General features: G+C 40.1%; 1 protein-coding gene across 1 annotated transcript in view; it reads right to left on the reverse strand.

Moving 5' to 3' along the window:
* Positions 1-21,704, reverse strand: part of CDKAL1 (CDK5 regulatory subunit associated protein 1 like 1) — a 418,320-nt gene that overhangs the window by 343,764 nt on the left and 52,852 nt on the right. Inside the window, exon 4 of the mRNA XM_009637900.2 lies at positions 4,318-4,402. Within this exon, the coding sequence (XP_009636195.2) occupies positions 4,318-4,402 (85 nt within the window). The remainder of the gene's footprint in view (positions 1-4,317; positions 4,403-21,704) is intronic.

Genomic DNA, 21,704 nt, shown 5'->3' on the forward strand with positions numbered 1-21,704 from the left:
TATATATCAGAGGCATTCATCACTCCTGGATCTTTCCAAAAGCTTCTAACTCCCAGGAATGTCCAGTAACTACTTTACTAAAGGTATATCCATCACCAACCAAAATACAAGCCCTTGATGGAACAAAAGCCCTTCTTTTTTCTTTCAGAAGAGAAATTCATTGCAGGAATGTATTTTTAAATGCCTACATAACATACCCAAGAATAGTCACATCTTTATGAGGACAAGTAGATCACTCACAATAAACACTGAGTTAGCCCAAATGAATTACTTTCTTTATAGAGTTTATTTTAATATAGATTTTAATGAAAATGAGATTTTCTTAAACTAATGTGATGTGTAAACCTCACAAAGTTCAACAAAGGGATAGTGCCAAGTCTTGTCCCTGAGGATGAACAGCCCCATGCACTGGGGCGGGCTGGAGCCAACCGGCAGGAAAGGCCCTGAGGGTCCTGGTGGACACCACCATGAGCCAGCAATGAGCCCTTGGGGCAAAGGCCACCGACAGCCTCCTGGGCTGCACTTGGTGTGGCATCACCAGCAGACGGAAGGAGATGATCCTTGCCCTCTGCTCAGCCCTGGCGAGAGCCACATCTGAAGCACCGGGTCCAGTTCTGGGTTCCCCAGTACAGGTGAGACAGGGGCAAACTGGAAGGGGTCCAGGGAAGGGCCACAGAGGTAACCAAAGGTTTGGAGCACCTGACATACAAGCAGAGGCTGAGAGAGGTGGAAAAGAGAAGGGTCTGGGGAATCCCACCAGCATGTATAAGCACTGATGGGGAGGGGGATGGGAGAGAGGAGATGATGGAGCCTGGCATTTCACAGCAGTGCCCAGTAACAGGACAAAAGGCAACAGACCAACAGACAACCCTTTTTTACGATGAAGACAGTCAAACACTGGAACAGGCTGCCCAGAGCATCTGTGAAACCTCTTGCAGATACTCAAAACGTGTCTGCGCACAGCCCTCAGCCGCTGTTCCAGCTGTCCCTGCTTTGAGGCTGAACAGGACAATCTCCAGAGGTCCCTGACAACCTCAGCTGTTCTGTGTACGCAGTACTATCTATACTGCGCTGTTAGATCATAGGGAGAGACAAAGAGACAGAATTCATTCATCTCTACATACCCCACGTGATAAGTGATGGCTCATCAGCTGCACAAGCAACACCATGCGCCCGCTCCTCTGCCCTTCCCTCCCTCGCCCCGCTGCACTCCACGCTCTCGCTTCCCCCTCCGAGAAGCGCGTGTTCTCATTTCATAACCGCTGCAAGTTGGAGCCATTTAAACAACAGACCATCTCCCGCTCCTCCTGTCCTAAGGTAGGATCCTGCCAAAATGAGCTACTAGCAAACCTTTCATCGCCAAGTGCTTTCAGCCACGGAGTTACATGCACTTATGAATTCTGGGAAGCCAGGGCTCGGGATAATGCATATTCTGTGATAGTTAGCAGAGCATTAAAACAGAGGAGAGTTATTGCAACATAACTGAGCTCCCCTATACCAAATGCAGGCTACTTCTCTGTGGTGTTCTTCGCCTCACTTCTTAATGTTAGTTTCTTCCTTCTTTTGCTTCTTTTTACTTGTTCAAGGGATTCTTTTTCTTTGCCTAGCTATTTGCTTTACAGTCACCTTAGTCTTCACAAACTTGCTTGACAGAAGTTATCTCCTGTAGTTAATTCTATTTCCTACTTTTCCTGAATTAGCCTTCATTTTTCTTTTGAAGGATACAAATTATTATTTCTTAAAGTCCACCTATTTAATTATACTGGGGATTCTTTATTACTATTGCCTACCTCTGCCTTTAGTCTTACCTTATGATTAACCAACTGAGAATAAAATCTGCACAGGAAAAGCTCTCAATTCCCATCCACAGGCTCATGGCCTTTAAGCAACTCTTTGCCCTCCGTATTGTCACCCCAGCCCAGCAGCTTCAACTTTACTCATACTGAAGAGCAGCAGACTACTTTTAAGAGCTACACAAAAAGGCACAGAGATTAAACTGTCAGTTGGCTTGTATAAGCTATATACACGTCTGCACATCCAATGCAAAGGTTCATAGAGTTTGGGCATGGGTTTGTTCTGTTTTTAAAAGAACACCAGATCAAAAAAGGCTGAACCTACAGGACTTGTTAGGTCCTGACACATCCCTTGGCACACGGTATTAGTGAGGGAACAGCTTCTCAGCCATTCTTCAACCACCAGTGTGAACACACTACCACTGGTTTGAATCAGTGCATTTTAAAGGCAGATACTGCAAGGAAAGTTAGGTAGCAGAAACTGTTGTGGAGGGCAGAGAAACAAAATTGAAACACTTCTCCCACATGACATTCATAATGCTATGTCACACTTCCAGCCTACATTTCTTTTATTTGAAAGAAAAATCTTTCTGTGCTGAGTATTAATTTTTCCACTCAAAGTATGTTTGCTTTGACAATCTAAATGCTAAATGTTTAATTTGTTACTCAGCTGAGAAAAACAAAGTTCTCCATAGCTACCAACGAGCTGTTATGATAGGATATAACGGCAGCTAGCTTTGTATCATCCAAGCTTCATGCATTGGGTTTGTTGCTGTAACAAGTTAGGATGCATTTGGGAGAAGTTGTGTTCTTTAGAGATACAAGCTTTCCTCACTATTGTAAAACCCAAATACAGTAGTAGTTGCGCTTGTCTGAGATGAAGGGTGTTTAGTCTTTTAGTTCCAAGTCCCATGAAAGAGCACCCACATATGGTTCTCTCCCCGATGTTTAATGAACATTATAAAAAAACCAAAACAGTCAGAAACAACAAAATAAAGTTGTCCTTCTCCATAATTAAGAACTGCCAGGATCTGAGAGTAGAGAAGGAACGATGCATGCTACGGGAAAGGAGTGATTCTCAGCAAAGAGAAGAGATGGGAGAACCACCAGAGTATTCGTGGGTCAGGAAGATTATAGGGAGAAGTCAGGAAAAAGAGGAATAAACCCAGGCTACAAATAACATCAGGCTCATTAATAGAGTGTCAACAGAAACATGAAGTTCAAAGAAATACTTTTGGTCATTTGCTTTTAGTTAGACCCTCTTTCTTAACCAACTCTATTCTCCTGGTTAAAGGACACACACCATACCACATCAATTTTGGCATAGGATTAGTAAAATAGAAAGATGGCCACAACTGAACTGGAAAAGATCTTGTCATCAGTTCTGTTGGCCAGCACACACTAACTGGAAGTATTCTGGGAACAGCGCTTTTTTTTTTTTTTTTGCTTTTTTTTTTTGCAACACTGAAAAAAAAAAAAAAAGCCAAAGAGCCAGTCTCATCACCAAGTGCAGCACCAGCAGTGGGAAGCGGAGCTCTCTGAGGGCTGGAGGAAGCTTCTGCTGTGCCTCCTACTGCGGGCAAACGGTTTCTGTTCCAGGTTACAGCCCCGGGGCGCTGTTAGTAACTCCAGCACTGCAAGCAGATATTTCACATCCAGCTTCTCTCTCCTCTCTACCTTCCTGAGCGTGCCAACTGCTTACCAAGAACTACGTTTTTCTAACCAAAATGGATTTCAACAAACAGCCCATCCACACTGCACCACATTAAGTAAATGACTGCATAAATAGCCACACTTGTTTACTAAAGGTAAAATCTACAATAAACATACCGCAATATTTATTTATACTGGGAAACATTTGGACTTGATGATCTTAAAGGTCTTTTCCAACCCAAACAATTCTATGATTCTATAAGTGTACAGGTTTTCCAGTTACTCTCATCAGAACTGTAATTCTGCAGAAGTCAGAGGCTGAAGTCGCTACCACGTCATATTTTTCAACACCATCAAAACGTTACAGAGAAATAAAACACATTCTTCACAAGATTTCTATTATAGGCGAATCAGTTCACCTTTTAAGAAAATGTATAGTGAAATAGTTAGTTTTAAGTATGTACCTGATATCCTTTTAATTAGAAGGGCCTGATTATGTAAAATTTAAGTAGAGGGAAAAAGAAACAGCCTAACAATTCACGCTTTTGAAAAAACAAATATTCAACTCTTCAGAAGAATATTACAACATTGTCTTAAAAAGTGACATAGAAGCCCCTATCTAAATATGTCAGCAGTTCTCCTAAATAAGTGTATTGATAATCACTTGCAAATTATAGCTAATTAAAAAAAAAACAAACAACACTGCACCTTACAAATCCATTCTAAAGAATTCATCATTATAACACTCAAATTCAGCACAATTCTTGCTCTAAACCACAAAATTACTTCTACATTGAAAATATGAAGCTTTTAAAATTGAAACATGCAACATTCATCGATAATTAAGTAGCTTTTTAGGGAAACAACTTACCTGATTGAGTTTCTGAAGTGGTCCTCAGCAGGATTTTTTACTGTACAACTGTTCAGCAACCATAAATCTGCTTCAGCAGAGTTATCTGGAAGACAGAAAGATACAAATCTGTGTTAAGAATCAGTTAAGAATCCAACCAGTCAACTTCTACTGTATATCATACAAAAACAGTCTAAACAGCCATTATCAATAAGTTGACTATTTGCAAAATTACTTTATATTCAACATTTAAAACAATTACATTCTTGGAAGGGGTTTTCTGTTGCTTTGTGGTTTAGAAACAAAACCAAATATACACATGAGCATTTCCATTGCACTTTTTTTGCAAGGGAAGAATGAACAGTTCTCTCATTTACCAGCTGAGATGCCTCTAGGTTGCATATAATGAAAAACAAAGTTAAGAAAAATGGTCGCTGCTCCCAAAAATGCATACTACCCAGAAAGATCTGGCCTACACAAAGGCAAAAAGATCACCAAAACGCATAAGGGTGCTTTTTAGATTAAGTGGTCAACAAAAGCAGGTTTCACTAGCAAAACCAAATCCCTGCTTCAGCTCTACTGTGAATTAGTACTAGAAAAGAGACAAATCAGAATTTATGAAGCATGAACCTCTACTAAAGAGAAAAGTCAATATAGCTAATTTGGAAAGAAACATGAGTATTTCTAGTTTGGATTATATCTTGGTTATGGTATTATTATAGTTCAGCAATTTTCAGACAGAAGATATTCACGCAACAAGTATCTGCCTCCATTCAGATAAGCATATGATTTTCTTCAAGAACCAAACCTTTTTGTATGTTCACAACCTACTGATACATCTAACTTCATTATCAGAACTGAATCCCAGAATTATCTGTAGAAGCACATATATAAACTCTAATCCTGTAAAACATGACCTATAGTACAAAGTTACTAGCATAGCTACTTTTCTATTTTAAATAAAAGAATGAAGATAATCCATCTCAAGTATTCAAGTGCTCCAGCATTCATCAGAATAGTTTGTATCAGTTTGGATAAGCAAATTTGCACCACTCTTGCTACTATTCAGTCCATCCTGAGTACTGAAGTACTGACCAAGATATCTTCACATGACATAAGCCCATGAACAACATATAGAGCTAAACCATCATTTTTAGGATGCCTTATTTGAACTGACATCCTGCTAAAGCAGAAGAAAGCTTGCAAATATTTAAGCATGTTTACGTGTGCACTCATCACAAATGTATCCACATAGGCATGAATATGCTTTTCCCCCATGCACATATTTATGACTCTAAATGCTAAAAATGAAAAATCTTTCCTACTGTCCCACTGCTGTTTTCCCCAAAGAAACGATCCTTTACAATTAACTATCAGTTACTTCACTTAGTAAGGAGGAAAAATGAAAACACCACATAAAGTAGCAACCGAAGAACCTACTTATGTTAAATAAGAGAAAACATTCAGAAGGTTTCTAATCTTTGCCTATAGAGATGACACCATTAACTTGAATCAAACACTGGCCTCTTCTATGACAGGGAAAGGCTACAAAGGAGCCAACCAAAACAACGTTCAGACCTTTAGCTACCTTAAACATAAAGCAAATGTACCAAGGTCTGACCCTGTCTTGACATATTGGGAAAGAGGACCAAGTTCAGTTTTAGTCTATACAGAAGTCAAAACAAAAATGGAACGAGCCAAAGAATTTCTCCTCCAACACAGACTGCAGGAAGACAATGTTTTTGGACTGATGAACATACTATTACTATTAGAAAGATAATTATAGGTAAAAAAATAGAGAAACCTGAGAATGGGGGCGGAGGGGGGGGGACACACACAGGCTAAGTAACAAGAGGCCAATGCTGTCAGTCAGACAGGAGGCTTGGGAATACTTTTAGCAGGCAAGAGTTTCAGTAGCAGTCACACATCACTGCAGAGCACAGCAATTTTCAAGAGATGTCTTCATTCAGAGGAGAGATGCCTTAATACAGAGAACACCAATCTTGAGCTTGGTTTCTATTCTTCCTTGTACCATGAGCTCCATGTGTAAAGGGAGAGATAGCCTCCCCGTGACAGTACTTCTCCCCTAAAGCTAAAATAAAACTCCTTTCTTCAAAATAGCATCGGAAAAACTAACACATTTAAGTTTAGGAAGACCTTATGCACTAACCCAACAGGAATCGTTTTATACAGCAATTTGGATTCCAGGCTACTAATGTATCAGCTCCTCAACTAGGAGTCTGAGGGATGATGACTGCAATGCTTGCACATATTTTACACATAGAAAAAAAATCTCCCACATACATTCAGGTTCATTTCTTCGCAGGTTTCACCCTCTGCAGAACACAGGGTGCAGACTAAAGGCTTCTGCAGAATAGAATCTTCTGAGCAGTTTGGGGAAAAGGAGTCTCATAAAGGTATACATCTAAAAATCATTTAAGAAAAACAGAAGTGTAGCAGAGGCTTGTCCTCTCCTTACAGCAATAGTATTATTTTATAATATTTTGTTGTTCTATCTCTGTTTCTATTTTTTTGATTTTTTTTCTTATTAACCCTTGTTCTCTCTTATACGGATATATTTATATATATACACACACAGATTTTGATTATGTATATCTATAAATACACACACACATATTTATGAGTTATATGTATTTATTAATAAGAGTTCATACCACAGCACTTCAAAATGATAAATGAATTTTCTTTTTTCTTTTCTGCATTGTTCATACATAAAAGAATTACATACACTGGTGTAGACTCACCATGATCTACTGTATTTTCTCAAGCAAATCGCAGTTTAAAAAAAACTATTTACCACCAGGGCATTTTTGTATCAAGGTGCAGGAAAATATGCACGTTCACAACATTGCAAGCGCAACTTGACAGTGGTTAAGTTTTGCTTTCAGAACTTTTGATGCGCTTACACTAAACACAAGGCCTTGATGGACATGCCGAAACAAACATGGACCACAACAGCCGATCCAAGATGGCATGTATAAAAGAAAACCTTGGGCTTCATAACTACTAAGTATTAAGCAACACCAGGGGTAAGGGTTCTTTATTTGAGGCAGGGGGACTGGCTATACATATATTAATATACATATATGTATATATATTAATCAGTGTTCTGACACGAGCAGTTGCTAGAGTGCAGCCTGTGCCCAAAGAAAGAGTAAAATAGCTCTGACAAATAAGCTTGGGCTTCTAAATACATGCCTACACAGGCAGGGGAAGACAGACCTGAGGTTTCTCTGTTTATACTCCAGGTAAGCAGATGTGAAGTATTTAGGTCTGGACAGTAAACAGCGTATGAATGTAGCGCTGTGCCTACTAGGGCAGCCCGTGCACCCTCCCTTGGAAGATCTCCACCTGCCACCTTTTCCACCTCTGGCCTCTACCTTAGGAGGTGACAGTGAAGCTGGGAATCATTCAGCAGGCTGATGGCCATCATCCTCAGAAACCTCCACTTCTCCGTTTTGGAGAAACCTCCAAAATTTCAGTGAAGAGAGGCTTGTGGTTGGGAACTCTCACAGATCTGACTGAAGAGGACAACCTAAGCTTTACAGAAAGTTTCGCAGCAAGTCATACACGCTGCGACAAGCAAAACTGATGCAAGAACCATAAGCACAGTGAACATCAGTTACCATAATGAGCATGGGATATAGTTGTCCTTTTCTATATCCTGCAACAAATTTCTCTAAGGGGATCTTTTTTCTTCAACTTGTTTTTTCCATATGTTCATCCTAATGATACTTTTCAAATGATGATACTTTGCTGCTGACCATTTTTTGAGCTACTTAAACAGTTTCCTGTACATTAAGACATTTTAAGAAAAAAAGTTACGTCAAAACAGCATTGTATTAATGCTCAGAAACACAACTCAAAACCATGGCCTTTTTGCATTGTGACATCTTTTCCATAAAAGAAAGGCTACACTGGAAGTAAACCACAAAGTCTATCATACTCTCTGCAAAACAACATAGAGTACAAAGAAACCTAAAGGTCATGGAAACTTCTGAACACTTAACTTAATTGGGAAGCTCTGGAAAACATGAATTGGCCGCATTAGGCAATACTAAGAGGATAAAATGGCAAGAGTCTGAAACATCAGTATACCTACAGAGGAAAACAATATTTACAATTCTTTTCTAACTAGCATTTTTGGGTTTGTTATCATTTTAGAAATCATAAATCAGCAGAACTTCTTAAGACCACCATACTAATACTATCAGTTGAAAATTAAACAATTGACTTGGTTTTGACCTGGGGTTTTAACTTAAGCCTTTTTTCTTTCAATTCTTTTTCCAAAACTTGTTTTCTTCCAATCCCCCCCAAACCACATCTCCTTGAAAAAAATCAAAACACACACACAGAGCACTGACGTAGAAGAAACACAGATAGTGAAGCCCTAAAAGAACAGATTTGCTCAGCACTGCTTACTCAAAAAACATGACTCATAATTTGTATGAGATCCTTTCAAACCCTGTACATCAGTCTGTGTAATTTCAGTCTGAAAGACGATCTTTCTCTATAGTCAGAGAAGGCTCTCCCACGGCCTTTTCCCCCAGCTCTCCTTATCTTATTCCTGAGCTCTCCGCAAATCGTCCTTCCCACCCTTTATTTCAAACTCTCCTGCACAACAGAGGTACCTCCAGTTTCTCTGTTTTCACGTGCTGTATTCTAGCCTCTGTTCCCATTTACGGGCCTCCCCATTAACGCTTTGTCCTATGCATTCTCATTTCCAAAAGAGCTCTGCCCCCTTCCCTCAATCCCTGCTTGGCATTTTATGCTCTGGAGCCAGACCCAGTAACATTCAAGTTACATATCTGGACCATGTGCTCACAACTGGACTCCATGTGAATCATCTCCCCCCAGAAGACACAAAAATCTAAGCCAACATCTCACAGCCAATAACAAAAGTCATCTAGCATCTTGACTGGAACAAAGTTACCAAACTTCTTATTTTCTTTCAACATCCCTGTGACACAGAAACCCACTCTTAGGCCCTGGGTTACTGAAATTAGGTGCTGGTTAATTTAATGATTTCTTGGGCCACTGGGCATGGAAGGACCTCAGCAAGTATTGGGAAAGCATCTCTTTCACAAATATTAGTTCAGAAATGCTATGAGTCATCAGGGCAGAAGGAAGGTACATCTTCCTCTGGGGACATCAAGGTTGGTTATTTGTTTCTAGACAATAGGCTCTGCTTAGCAGAGGAAAAATACTCAACAAGGTTGAGAAGAACAGGGGAAAGCAAGTTTTTGGTTGTTTTTTTTTTTTCTTTTTGCTTTCCAGACCTTTCCTTGGCACACAGAATACTTAGACACCATTTGCTAGTTCTCAATATTTCATATCAGATATAGCTATCAACTTCCATATAACGTCTTACAAAAAAGATTCCAAACAAACAGGCGTTTTCCCTTTGTCTGCTCCCTCAACAGCAACTACAAATCAAAACCACAAGTTATTGTGAACTTCCAGATGGCATTTGTTTGAAATCTCAGAGCCACAGTATTAGTTCCCACCTCCGAAGACCTAGCATGCATTTACCAATGATACAAAACACTCAAATGCATGCTGAAAGTATTAACTTGGCAGATTGCAAATGTCTTTCAAAACAGTCCCACTCATCTCTTATCAGCAGTATTAGGATGTAAAATATAAAAGGGTCAACTTGATTGCAATACGACTTCTGATTTCTCATTGAATTTCTGAGATACTCTGGTCATAACAAATTACTTCATCCACAATTAATGAAAATACAACAATGTGGTTCACCCTGCGAGTATGTTATTTAAAGCTCCACAAGGAAAGGCAAAGTCAGGTAATGCAGACAGGTCTTCATTAAAAAAATAACTCTCCCATCATGCCTCTTGCCCTAATTTAAACCGCAAATACACAAAGTTGCTATTTTTATTTTCCATTAACATGGCCATTACTGAGCTAATTGCACAAGTAAGCTTTTCTGTTTTCTCCTGTATTTAAGAAATTGAGTATTTTTAGTAATTCATTCTTGAGTGGGTAGACATCTCAACAGCAGCTACTGCTGGACTACAGACAGGTTTTATAAAGCCTTCAGGATGCTGCGTCCACTATCAAAGGACGTCTCTCTGTCCAGCACCAACCCAGAGGTGCACAGGGACTGTCCACTGAAGACACCAAATGAGCAGGAACACATGTTTGAGCACATGAGATCTAACTAGTTCAACTAAGGGGAGGGGGAAAAAAAAAATAAAAACCATTAAAAAAGCACAAGAGGTTTCAGTTGAATATGAAGAACTACTTCTTTACCTTGAGGGTGACAGAGCCCTGGAACAGGCTGCCCAGGGGGGTTGTGGAGTCTCCTTCTCTGGAGATATTCAAAGCTCACCTGGACGATGTCCTGTGCAACCTGCTCTGGGTGAGCCTGCTTTAGCAGGGGGGTTGGACTGTATGATCTCCGGAGGTCCCTGCCAACCCCTGCCATTCTGTGATTCCGTGTAATACACTCTTTACTGGATTTAAAACACTACCTGTTAAATCCTTGCCTCTCTTCCTTTTAGTATGATAGGCAAATAACTCAATTTTATTTACTCATGCATACTTTCAGGTCTGTCCGTGACATTTCTAAAAAAATACTATTATATTTCCAGTCACCGCTGAAAGCCCATTCCCAAATAAGAAGTGTACTGTCACACACCTCTCTTTTCAGCTGTTTAGGTGGTAGCATGCATCTACTGGGACAAACTACTGAACTACCAGTTGCTGTCGCATTCAATCTACTCAATGACCAGGAACCTTCCCTTATCACTGCCTCCAAACAACAAACTCCTTCAAAATATAGTAAGTTTGTGGCTGGAGTTAGCCAAGGCCAGCGCAACAGCTTATGGAGTCTGCTGCTATCACTAAAACTAAGGGCAACTTAAAAGGTATCTTCTGAGTAACCTCAAACTCGAACTTGAAAAAATACAATAGCTGAACACTTAAACTAACATTAATATATTTGTAAGCAGCGTAGACAAAATAATCCATATTTCAGAGCACACATGTTAACAGAATCCTTCAGGCCTGGCACAGGTATACTGAACACAGGACACAACACAGAAGAAAGGGCACATGAAAGAACCAACATTGCTTCAAAACATCGACTATGGTAAACTTTACATTCCCCTTCTACTGTGTGACCATCAGTAGCACAAGTCTTATTTACACTGGGATTTTGAAGCAAGTAATCCATTCTCTAAATACCTCCCATCTCTGCTCTAGACACAGCACAGGCTGCAGCCTGGGTCCTAGATGATCCTTAGAGTAAGCCAACTTTTTCCCCGCACTTCCGTCAGGCTTACAGGCTAATCCCGCCGTACTCCTACTTGGAGCAGCCTGGGGTCTGCACTGCAACACCCAGGCACCCAGAGCTGGCTAGGAAGGCTTCAGCCCATCCACCCTTGGCGACACCCAAGCTGCACAAAGTCACGAACAGGAGAATTAAGTATACTTTAAAGATTCACCTTGTAACAACATCAAGAGTCCAACTGGATTATAACTTTCATTTCAACTACTTCTGCCATGTCCAGCTGATTTTGCTGCCTGTTTATTCAGCACAAACAACGGGAATTGACACTGACTGTGCCATTTTGTCTTCTCCAACTCACTAAATTTTCCATGCGTTAAGGCACTTAAGGATACTTGAGGTTGTAAAAAGATTTAGGTTTAAGAAGGCTAAACCTAGAAATGTTTATTTTTGAGCAGCAGCAGGTAATTTCATTCTAAAATCAGTACAGTACCCATAGGGTATTTCAATAATTTCCTTTCAACTTTTTCCCCATTTGAATGCTAACTTTCCTAAGCCCACAGCTACCACATCTGCAGCCACTGAATATCTTATTTCTTCCAATCAAGAAAGGGACTGATCATTTCCACATCTTATCTGCTTCCTATCTTTGTTGATCAGAACAAAATACATAGTTCAGTTATGTCTGTCTTCAACTCTGGGTACAGTGCTGTGTACCATAAACATTTGGATTTGTGCTGGATTTTATTCTATGTTCTACAGTTCCACTTGTCTTGCCAAACAGCTCCCTGATAGACATCTTAAAGGGAAGGCACCCCATTTACCAGTATAGATCCATGACCACGTTCTAAACAAAGCTGCTTCCAACAAGACATGAGCTCATGGGCTACCCATTTCTCATGGCTCTTTGCTGATACCAAATAGCCAAAGGTCTCTCTGCACATGGTGTTATAGGCCAAAGGTGGCAAAAGCAGCCTGAATTTGAGCTCATTCCTTCAAAATAAAGAGTTCACTACTTGGAGAAAAGAGGATCACATAACTATTGCTTGAACAAAGCAAGACCTTAAAACAAGAGAGGAGAAATCTCATTGCTAGCCAAGAGGTGTGTTGGCGGAAAGCCTAAGCACAGACAGGGCCTGTTCAGCACAGTACCACCTAATGGCAAGGCACCCAAATTATCCTGGGCAGCAGCAGATGCAGGTGCCATAGCATGGTGCTCTGAGGTGGGCATTTCATCCTGTTCTTGAGCACAAGTGTCATCTCAATGCCTTCCAACCTCTCCTTTCACTTCATTGAGGACTTATGATCAGTGTTAATAAATTCAGCGTGAGGAGTACTAATGAGAGATTTATCAGTCTCACAGGGAAAGTCCCACTACATTAGAAACAAGGTCAAGTAGCCTGTTTTAGCCAGGCTACACTACAACAACATAACTCCAGCGACTCATTCTGATGATTAACGTGCGCAGAATTTGTTTTCTTGGCAGAACTTGGAAAAATCCCAGTAACTCCTCCAAGTCTTAAGCCTGCTTGATCTTCCAGAAATAGCACACACATTATGATTCAGTGCTTTTCTGTCTCCTTGTGCTCGCCCCATACAGCTTCATATGCAAAACACAAGAGTTATTCAAATGAGCAAATACAGGCTGAGTGCTTCTATCTTAGCCACTAACAGTCTGAAGTCAACCATCAACAAAAGAAGTCTTGTGCAATTATCGTGCAACTAAAGTTTCAAAGCACATTGCAAATATTAACTGATTTACCTTCAACACCCACATATTAAATATGCACCCAGCCTTACACCAGTTCTTTTTCATCTTACAAATGTAGACATAACGTAGTTTCAGAGTTTCTATAATTTGATCAAGCCACACATGATGTCTACGTAAATAAGCCAAGATCTTAGCCAAGTTGTCCTTGACTTCAGGCCTCTTCCTAAAGACAAAGCCATTGCCTAGATTCATATGCACAAGCTATTTCAGTCTATATCATTCACAGGCCAGATCAGTGATATCCAGTAACTTTTTGCAACAAGGCACCCGCAAAAAACAGCCCTTCAGTAATTTGGGTAGCATAGCAAATCAACAAAACCCACGGAACAGCAGATTAAATCAAATATTTTCTATGGGACAGGGTTTAAAAAAAAAAAAAAAAAAAAAAAACAAACAAGTAACCCCCCCCCCAAACCAAAACAAAACCAGATTACAATAGTTCTACTAACTCACCATGTGTGTTCAAACACAACTCTTGCAGATGCGTTAGCGACTGTCTTAGAGCATCTACTGAAGTCTAACTACTGCCTTAGAAGGGTGACAGCTGATGTGTGAGCTCCAGAAGAACCTCTAGCTTTCACGGGGCTCACTGAAAATCAACTGCATTCTCAGTTTTGGTACAACACTTTAGAAACCTCCATTTACTTTATGTATAGTCTCAGAAGAAAGCTGACCTAGTGAAAGTCATTAAGAGGATTTTATTATGTTTTCCAGATCAGAGTTTCTAAACAACCCGTCAATATTTAAGTGAAACTGATGATGTTGAGTTTTGCAAGACAAAACCTACATCAGAAATGTTTTCTGAACTATTTATCTGGGGGAAAAAAAAAATAAAAAAAAAAAAAAATCACGTACTGTGATGTATGTTAAGGTACAAAAAAACATGGTAGTCAAGCATAAGCAGCTAACTTCATATGCTGACAGCAAAGCCACAGGTAAACTAAAAAATGAAAATTTTATGGTTTTTTGTACATGTCATAATTTCATACAAATTTCCTGTAAATGGTAATGAATATTTCAGAATCAAGAAAGACTGACTGGAATCTGCCCCAGGAAGATCATTTTAATCTCCCTTTGGTGTAATGCTCTGACAAGCCTCACTTCAACAAATGCTTCTATCTGCAGAGCTAATGAAATGTTATGGCTCTCCCCCACTATGTCTGCAGGGTAGAAAGAAGAAAATATATATTGAGGGTTGCTTCAGTCCTGTCATGCACCCAGGTAACAACCTGCTGGGCTAGGCACAGGAGACAGAAAACAAAGGCTTTTATAAAAAGCAAGGGCATCACTAATTACCTACTCGATGAAGCCTCTTGCAGTTCCAGCCCATGAGAGCCACAAGCAGGTCCAACAAAAGGAAGCTCAAAGCAGTGAAACAGAAGATTCTCCAGTACAGCAAAAATCCCATGCAAATGAGAAAGAATCTTTGCTTCATTTCATGTGTAGTTTATATTACACAATTTTATAATAGACCTTAGGTAATTAATAAATGCCTTAAAAGAGACCATAAACACATAACATTAAACTAGAGAACAGCTTTACTCCACAGATCTCTTACTTTTTCAGCATGCTTATTTCTGTTTGAGATGTCCCACTGCACTGAACTTCCTCACTCCCGTAACTTCCTAATCTCCATTTTCACAAGAGCCAGGATTAGGGTTTTGCTGTAGTCTGCAAATTAAAGCTAAATTTTACTCCTGTATCTGTTTCACAATCTTTTTTCTCTAAATTCTGTCTGCATTAAGTTGTACCTAGAAGCAATTTATTGATTTCAAATATGTTGCTTCCACTTATTTCTCCTGATACCTAATGCCACAGGGAATATGGATTTAGGTTCCATCTATCACTTTTAAGAGAGTTAAAATATATAAGCTATTTGAGCCAGATATGTCCAAACACTTATTAAATTGTAGCTTCCGGCTATTTATTGACTCTCTCAGAACTACCTTCACACCTCATCTATTTACTACTTTATCAGTTTTCTGAGAAGCAGGAGATATGGGCTTAAGGTACCATACCTAGCGGCCAGATAAGCCTTGCTGTGGTTAATTCCCAGACATCATCCCCGGTCCAGATTATCAGAATTTAGTGCTTGTGAAAGCTCCACACCGGAAATTAAAGTTCACTCCTTACGCACACCACAGACAGATGCAGCGCGGCAATCGGCAGTGCCAGCTTCTTCACAAAATCCCACCGACAGCTTTTGATTATGCTTTGCCTACAAACCTGCAGGAGAAAATGACAGTTCTACCTCTCTACCCATTTGCCCTGAGTAAGAAGGAAGCCTGTTTGTGGGAGAAGAGGTGAGCAAAAGTGCACTGGGGAAGAAAAACAAGGACTGAGCACGGGCAGATGTGCGAACACGCGTCCCAGCCCCACCTGCCCCTTCTCCACACCCTGGCTCGAGGTGACCAGACATGCCAGCCCACGCAGCTCCTGCGGTGGTTATGAGCCCCTCTGCGGCCTCGCTGTCCAGTCACTCCATTTCTCCTACCATTTACTTGCCTGTGCAACTGAAGTTATCTAACAGCATCTAACTAAACAAATAGGCGAGGACAGAGGAAAAACAAGACACCGGTCGCTCGAAACAGTCCCTTAAAGAGGTTGAATATTTCTGTAGCAGTAGGGAGATATCCATTACAGCTTCACACATGATTTTTCTACTCTGCCTCTTCCCAGTTTTGATTGCAGGTTTAATTACTATTCTTGTAAGAGTGCCAGTTTTGTTAGGTTCCTGTCATTTGTACAAGAAAACCAAGCAGAAGATATTCTTCCAGTGCTAGGAAGGCTGCATACAATAAGACAAGCCTATTTTGAAACTTTCAACCGCATTTACAAATGCCAAAAGTTTAAGTTTGCCAGTTTTGCACAGAGAATTGTGGCTTTATGGTCCCAGAGTGGTCCAATTTCATCAAGCACAAACCAGTCAAACACTAGTTTGAGGCACTGTGCATGTATTATTTGATGGAACAGCAGCTCCCAAAAATAAAAAGGAGATCATTTAGACAAACAAGAGAAGGGGGGGTGAGGAGTGTGAGGATCCATTTTCTCATCTTATTTGGAAGCAACAGCTCAAGATTTCAAGCACTGTCACAAGAAGTGATGATGTATTACAACAGAGTGCTTTCAGAGTTCACAGTGCTGTCTAGCGGTTCTCCATTTCCTTCAAGGAAAAGCCAGGAGATCTACATCTGCTGGAAGAGCCCCATGGGCCAATGACGCAAGGAGTCAAGGGGGTTTGGGTTGTATTCTCCTCCCCTGCCCCAGGCTCCACACTGGGAGAGTCTCTCTTTTGGCTGGGTTTACCTTTGTCTTTCCTACTCTTGAAGGCGAGGTAAGGAACAACAACAGAAAACCTGCATTTCACTACACAGCTCAAAGTTGCCAAGATATTTCAGAAGCTGCCTTCACCTTTCTACTTTCAATAGATTGAAGGTACTTCACTTTCTTACTTTTAAGACTTAAAGGCCTGTAATTATTCGCAATTTATTTCACATTTTCTATTGTGAGAAGGATGCAAATTCCTCTTTTTCCATGTTGATGGCTGAAGTTTAATCTGGTATCTCCCATGATCGCTATCTTCCTTTCTACATTTGTATCTTACATCTTCACTGTCTTTACAGCTGTTTTCATTTAGCACACATTCTCTAGTTTACCTTTTCTTTGCCTTCAAAGATGAATTTTAAAAATAGCATATCAAGCTCCTGTAAGTGGCACAACCCACCCCACTCTGGCACATTATCCACTCAGCTGCTTGTTAGAAAGCTTTTGGTGAACCCTAGTGGTAAACCTTAAGCCAAAAAAAAAAAAAAAAAAAAAACCAAAAGCAAACTATTTTCATTATAATTTTAATATACAAAGGTAAAAATGGTTACAGTCCTAACCAGCCCTTGCTAAAGGGTAATGATCACTTCCAGTAGGAGAAGACATAAGCTGTTTCTGTTACCACACCTTTGGCCTTTTCAACATTTCAGAAGAGCAAGGCCTCACAGAAATGAATAAAAACCTTGCTAAATACAAAGGGAAGGTGTGCAGTGGCAATAGAGAACACCAGGAGGTCCATGACTACATGGAAAGCCTAAACTACCTACCTTCCATTCATAAAGTTACATTGTAGTGGTTTATAACTAGTCTTTATTTATTTCAGCTGGCCTTGAAACCAATAACCCCAAGAAAACAGTATAACCTACAAGTATATTAACAGACCTCTCTGGGTAAGGAGAAAAAAAAAAAAAAAAAAAAAAAAAATCATCTGTGAGTGACACCTTGTCAGGATGTGTCCGGCAAGATAAAAAAAATACAGGTATTGACTCAGCTTTAGGGTCATCAGCACAGCTTAGCAGCCAGGATCTTTCTAAGTTTAAATACAGCTGGTAATTCAGCCTGTCAGTGCAGCATGGACCACGCATCGGAGAGTCCCAGCTACAAACAACATGGAACCATCAAGTTCCCCAGCAACCGCAGACAGAGGAGATGGCTTCCTGCCTTTGAAAGCGCCTCACCTACCATTTCAGGTTCATTCGCGCATCCCACCTGTATAAAGCACCAAAGTTAACAGCCACAAAGTGCTTAACCCCTTGTGTTTAACTATAAAGGTCTTGTTCTATACTCTTCCAACCGAAATTAAAAACTCAGATGAAAGCGTTCAACTACTGTTCAACTTACAAAACTAGGAAAACAGTCGCCATGAAACGACAATGTTAAGTTCACATTTTCACCTTGTCCTCTTCCCCAGTCACACCGTCCCTCTGCTAGCATCTCTTTAAAGCTCTGCCAATACGTTGGTATTTGGCTACCAAGGCTGCCACTTGGATTGAAGTTAAGCTCTATATACATAAGCTCTACACAGCTAAGTTCCTTTCTAATGTTCAGTACGTATACCAAAACATATGGCACCCTGCCTACTGCTCCAGTGGCCCTTCTCTTACTGAAAATAAGTTATTACTGTAAAGTTACAAGTATTTCAAATATCCGGCAGCTACTCTTCTTCTAACCATGGGAAAAAAAATGGCTGTGGCATTACTTTCTTTTAAAGGTAAGTGCAGAGAATAAAAAAGTACGTGCTTGAAGTAAAAACACTTAAATGTCTTCCAAATGCCAGCTATGAGAAACCTTACAACCTCACTTTATTCTGATTTAACTCGGATTCATAAGAATACTGTTATGTGAAAAACCTTTACAGTTATCACAGCATTTCACCAGAGAGCAAGGACTCTGGGAAGCACCGTGATGCTCTCAGACACACGCAGTTAAGGGAACGCTCCTCCTCTCCCAGCCGAGGAATCGCAGGGGCCAGTGCAAGCTACGTGCAGCGTATGGACAACTGACTAAAGCCCACACATAAAGAAGTGTCTGATGGTACTTTAAAATGTTAACCACAGTCTTCCATCAACAGATGCTTAGAGTCACTTTTGATAATTCATTCCACAAACCAAATGAACAATATAAGCACTGACCTCCGCAGTTAGAACTGATGGGGAGAGAGGGTATATACATGTAACGGTAGGGAGGAAGAGGCAACTGTAATGGAGAGGGAACAAAAAGCAGTATACAGACTAACTGAGAAAATTCAGGAAATAAAAAAAAAAAAAATCACTGAAAGCACTACCACCCCAGGACAATTTCCAACTGTACCTTTTCCTGTTTGAAAAGCACAGTATTTGTTACATCCTGTATATAATCTGTCAACGTTTCTTGTTAAAGATAACAGACCTTTTATCGCCAAAAAAAAGTGAAGTTTGTTTGAAATGCTCTAGTTTCCACCAAGCATGGATTAAAAAAAAAAAAAAAATAATAATTTGTATTCAAACTTACATTAATAGTATACTCAAAAAATAGACACAACAGCACTTTATTTGTTGCAGGCTTTTAGTAGCTATTAATCACCACTGGGCCTTGCAAACACATGCAATGTATTTTACATTAATCATCTGGCCCTTAACACGCAATGTTGGAAGTGGCTTTGAACAGATATATTTTGCGAAAACTTAGTAGCTGTAAAACTGAGAAAGCATCCACTTCACTGCAGAGATTCCTGTACTTGCCACTCTGAAGCTCCTTCATCAGGTTCCCTGCCTGCAACCCAAGTGGCTTTGAGGGTCCACCACCCCACAGCAACCCAACCGTGCCAGGGCTCCCAGCAGCTCTCGGTAAGAAAATCCACTTTCAGCTCTCAGAGTCAGCAGACTTTGAGAATTTCTCATCCAAGCTCCATGTCCGCGACTCAGACCTTAGGAGCCCTGAGATAAGCCCCAAACATCTGCAGCTCTGAGACTGCCCCAGATGGGGTGACTCCAGTCCTTCTGGGCTCCCCAGCCCGCCAGCACTCTGCCCTGCCTGTATCCCCAGCCAGCAGGCAAAGCCACCAGCTGCCCCCAAATCCTGGGACCCATCCACCCAGCCTGGCCCCTGACATGGAGGCTGGGGAGCCATGCCCGGACAACGAAAGCAATTCCCCATTTCACACCGCAGCTGCTAGTCCCTTGTATCCCCTTATTTCAGAATCATCCCACAGTGCTGTTTCCTGAACAATAATGTTGCTGTAACTTCTGCTTTACTTACAGGGAAAAAAATTGAAAATAAAGCTTTTGCCCCAGCTTTGTCCAAAACCAAGTAGGATTCTTCTTTTACCTTTCTTACAAACAGGGAATGATCTACAGCAGGTCCAATTTCACAGTGCTACAAATGCTCATTTTAGTGAATTGTTATGTTTTGGTTTAAAACAAACTGAATTTTATTTGTATGCCTCATGGTGAGCCATGTAGCTTTGCCACATTCTGTATCATCCTTAAATTCGCAGCTGGTACAGGAGCAACAAAATAATTACTACAGTTGCTGTATTTGATTTTTTAACTGCACACGCAGTCCCAACGCCCAACAAATGTGATTGCTTACACACATCAAGCACAATTAAATCCTTGGAACAAAGTAAACACTCAAGATAACCGGCGTTATTTCCTGAACAATGTCCTGCCCGAAAGCACATTAATTATTCACAAGTTAGCCCATGCTATGAAGTAGAAATGAGATCATTCTACAGCAGATACATTGACGAAACCAGTTTTTTTGAACACTGTAAAAAACTTAAAAATCAAATGTTTGCAGTTCCTAACAGAGTCAAGATTCTTGTAACATTCTCATTTTTTGCTGAGGAACTTGAGATCCAGCATTACGCTTATTTTTCAAAAGCAATATTCAGCACTTCAGACAAATAAAATATTAGACCCTATTCGAAACCTTGACTGACTTTCTCTCTTTCTGTTTCCCGCTCTCTTTCTACAGTATAATATATACTTTTTTTTTTCATTAAAAATAAAAATTAAAGTTAGAGCCTTACTAGGTGTCATAAAATAAAGAGCTGAGTCACTTCTCTCTCACTTTGACTCACAGCATTTCTTGAAGTCAAATCAGTAATTATGACAGATGTGCTGCTTCTACATTATTAAACATTATTTCTAGACACTTAATGGCTAACCAAGAGATCCAGCTGTTTGAGGAAGTTTATCGAAGGCCCCTGTTCTTTCAGACAGGCCATAACGTCAATAAATTCTTGCAAGGCTCGAACTACTCAAAAAGTTAAGGCATGCACTAAAGAGGTACAGATCTTTCATCATGCTCAGGCTGAAGATCTAAGTTAAGTGCGGGCAGTAACTGTGTGAAAAATACATCAAAGATGACACCAACTGCTTCGGAATTTTCACAGAGCCTCTGAGATAAGGACGGAAGAAGACACAGTTTAAGACCATATTTAGGAAACACACAATAAAACCACAGAAGGGTACACTTCTTTCAACATACTACTATTCACAATAAAATCTGTACAAAATTAATGACTAGAAAAAGTGCCACTAGAATATATAAGCAGGCCTGCTTACTGACCAATCCATTTGAAACAGATTAGTGAAATAGATTAGTGAAATAAATAGTTAAATGGCAGAATTTAATCGCTTAAATCCATTTACTAAAGCAAGTAAAAGCCAAGCAATAACATTTTCCTTCTGCTGACACACAGGAGTCTTCTGAGAAGTAGACAGAGTTGAGGACTTGCTAGGAAACTGAAACCCATAAGATCTCGGTCAAATGCAGATATTCTGTACATCACACCCTCGGTTTCACAGGAAGATTTCAGTTTCAACCCATGCTTTTAAGTGGTCTCTATTGTACTGCAGAAGCAAATTTGATTTACACTATCAGGATGACTACCTCAAATAGGAAAAATTATTACACCTCTTTTGAGCAGGTGCATATTTAACACTAATGCCTCTGAAAAAAAGTGTGTATCGTTCCTCTAAAAATTCATGAATGTTTACTAACTCATTTTAATAATACACTGCAAATAATATGGTAACAATATCTTCCAGTTGC

Source organism: Egretta garzetta, unplaced genomic scaffold (assembly GCF_000687185.1).
Source record: "Egretta garzetta isolate BGI_Z169 unplaced genomic scaffold, ASM68718v1 scaffold14, whole genome shotgun sequence".
NCBI lineage: Eukaryota > Metazoa > Chordata > Aves > Pelecaniformes > Ardeidae > Egretta > Egretta garzetta.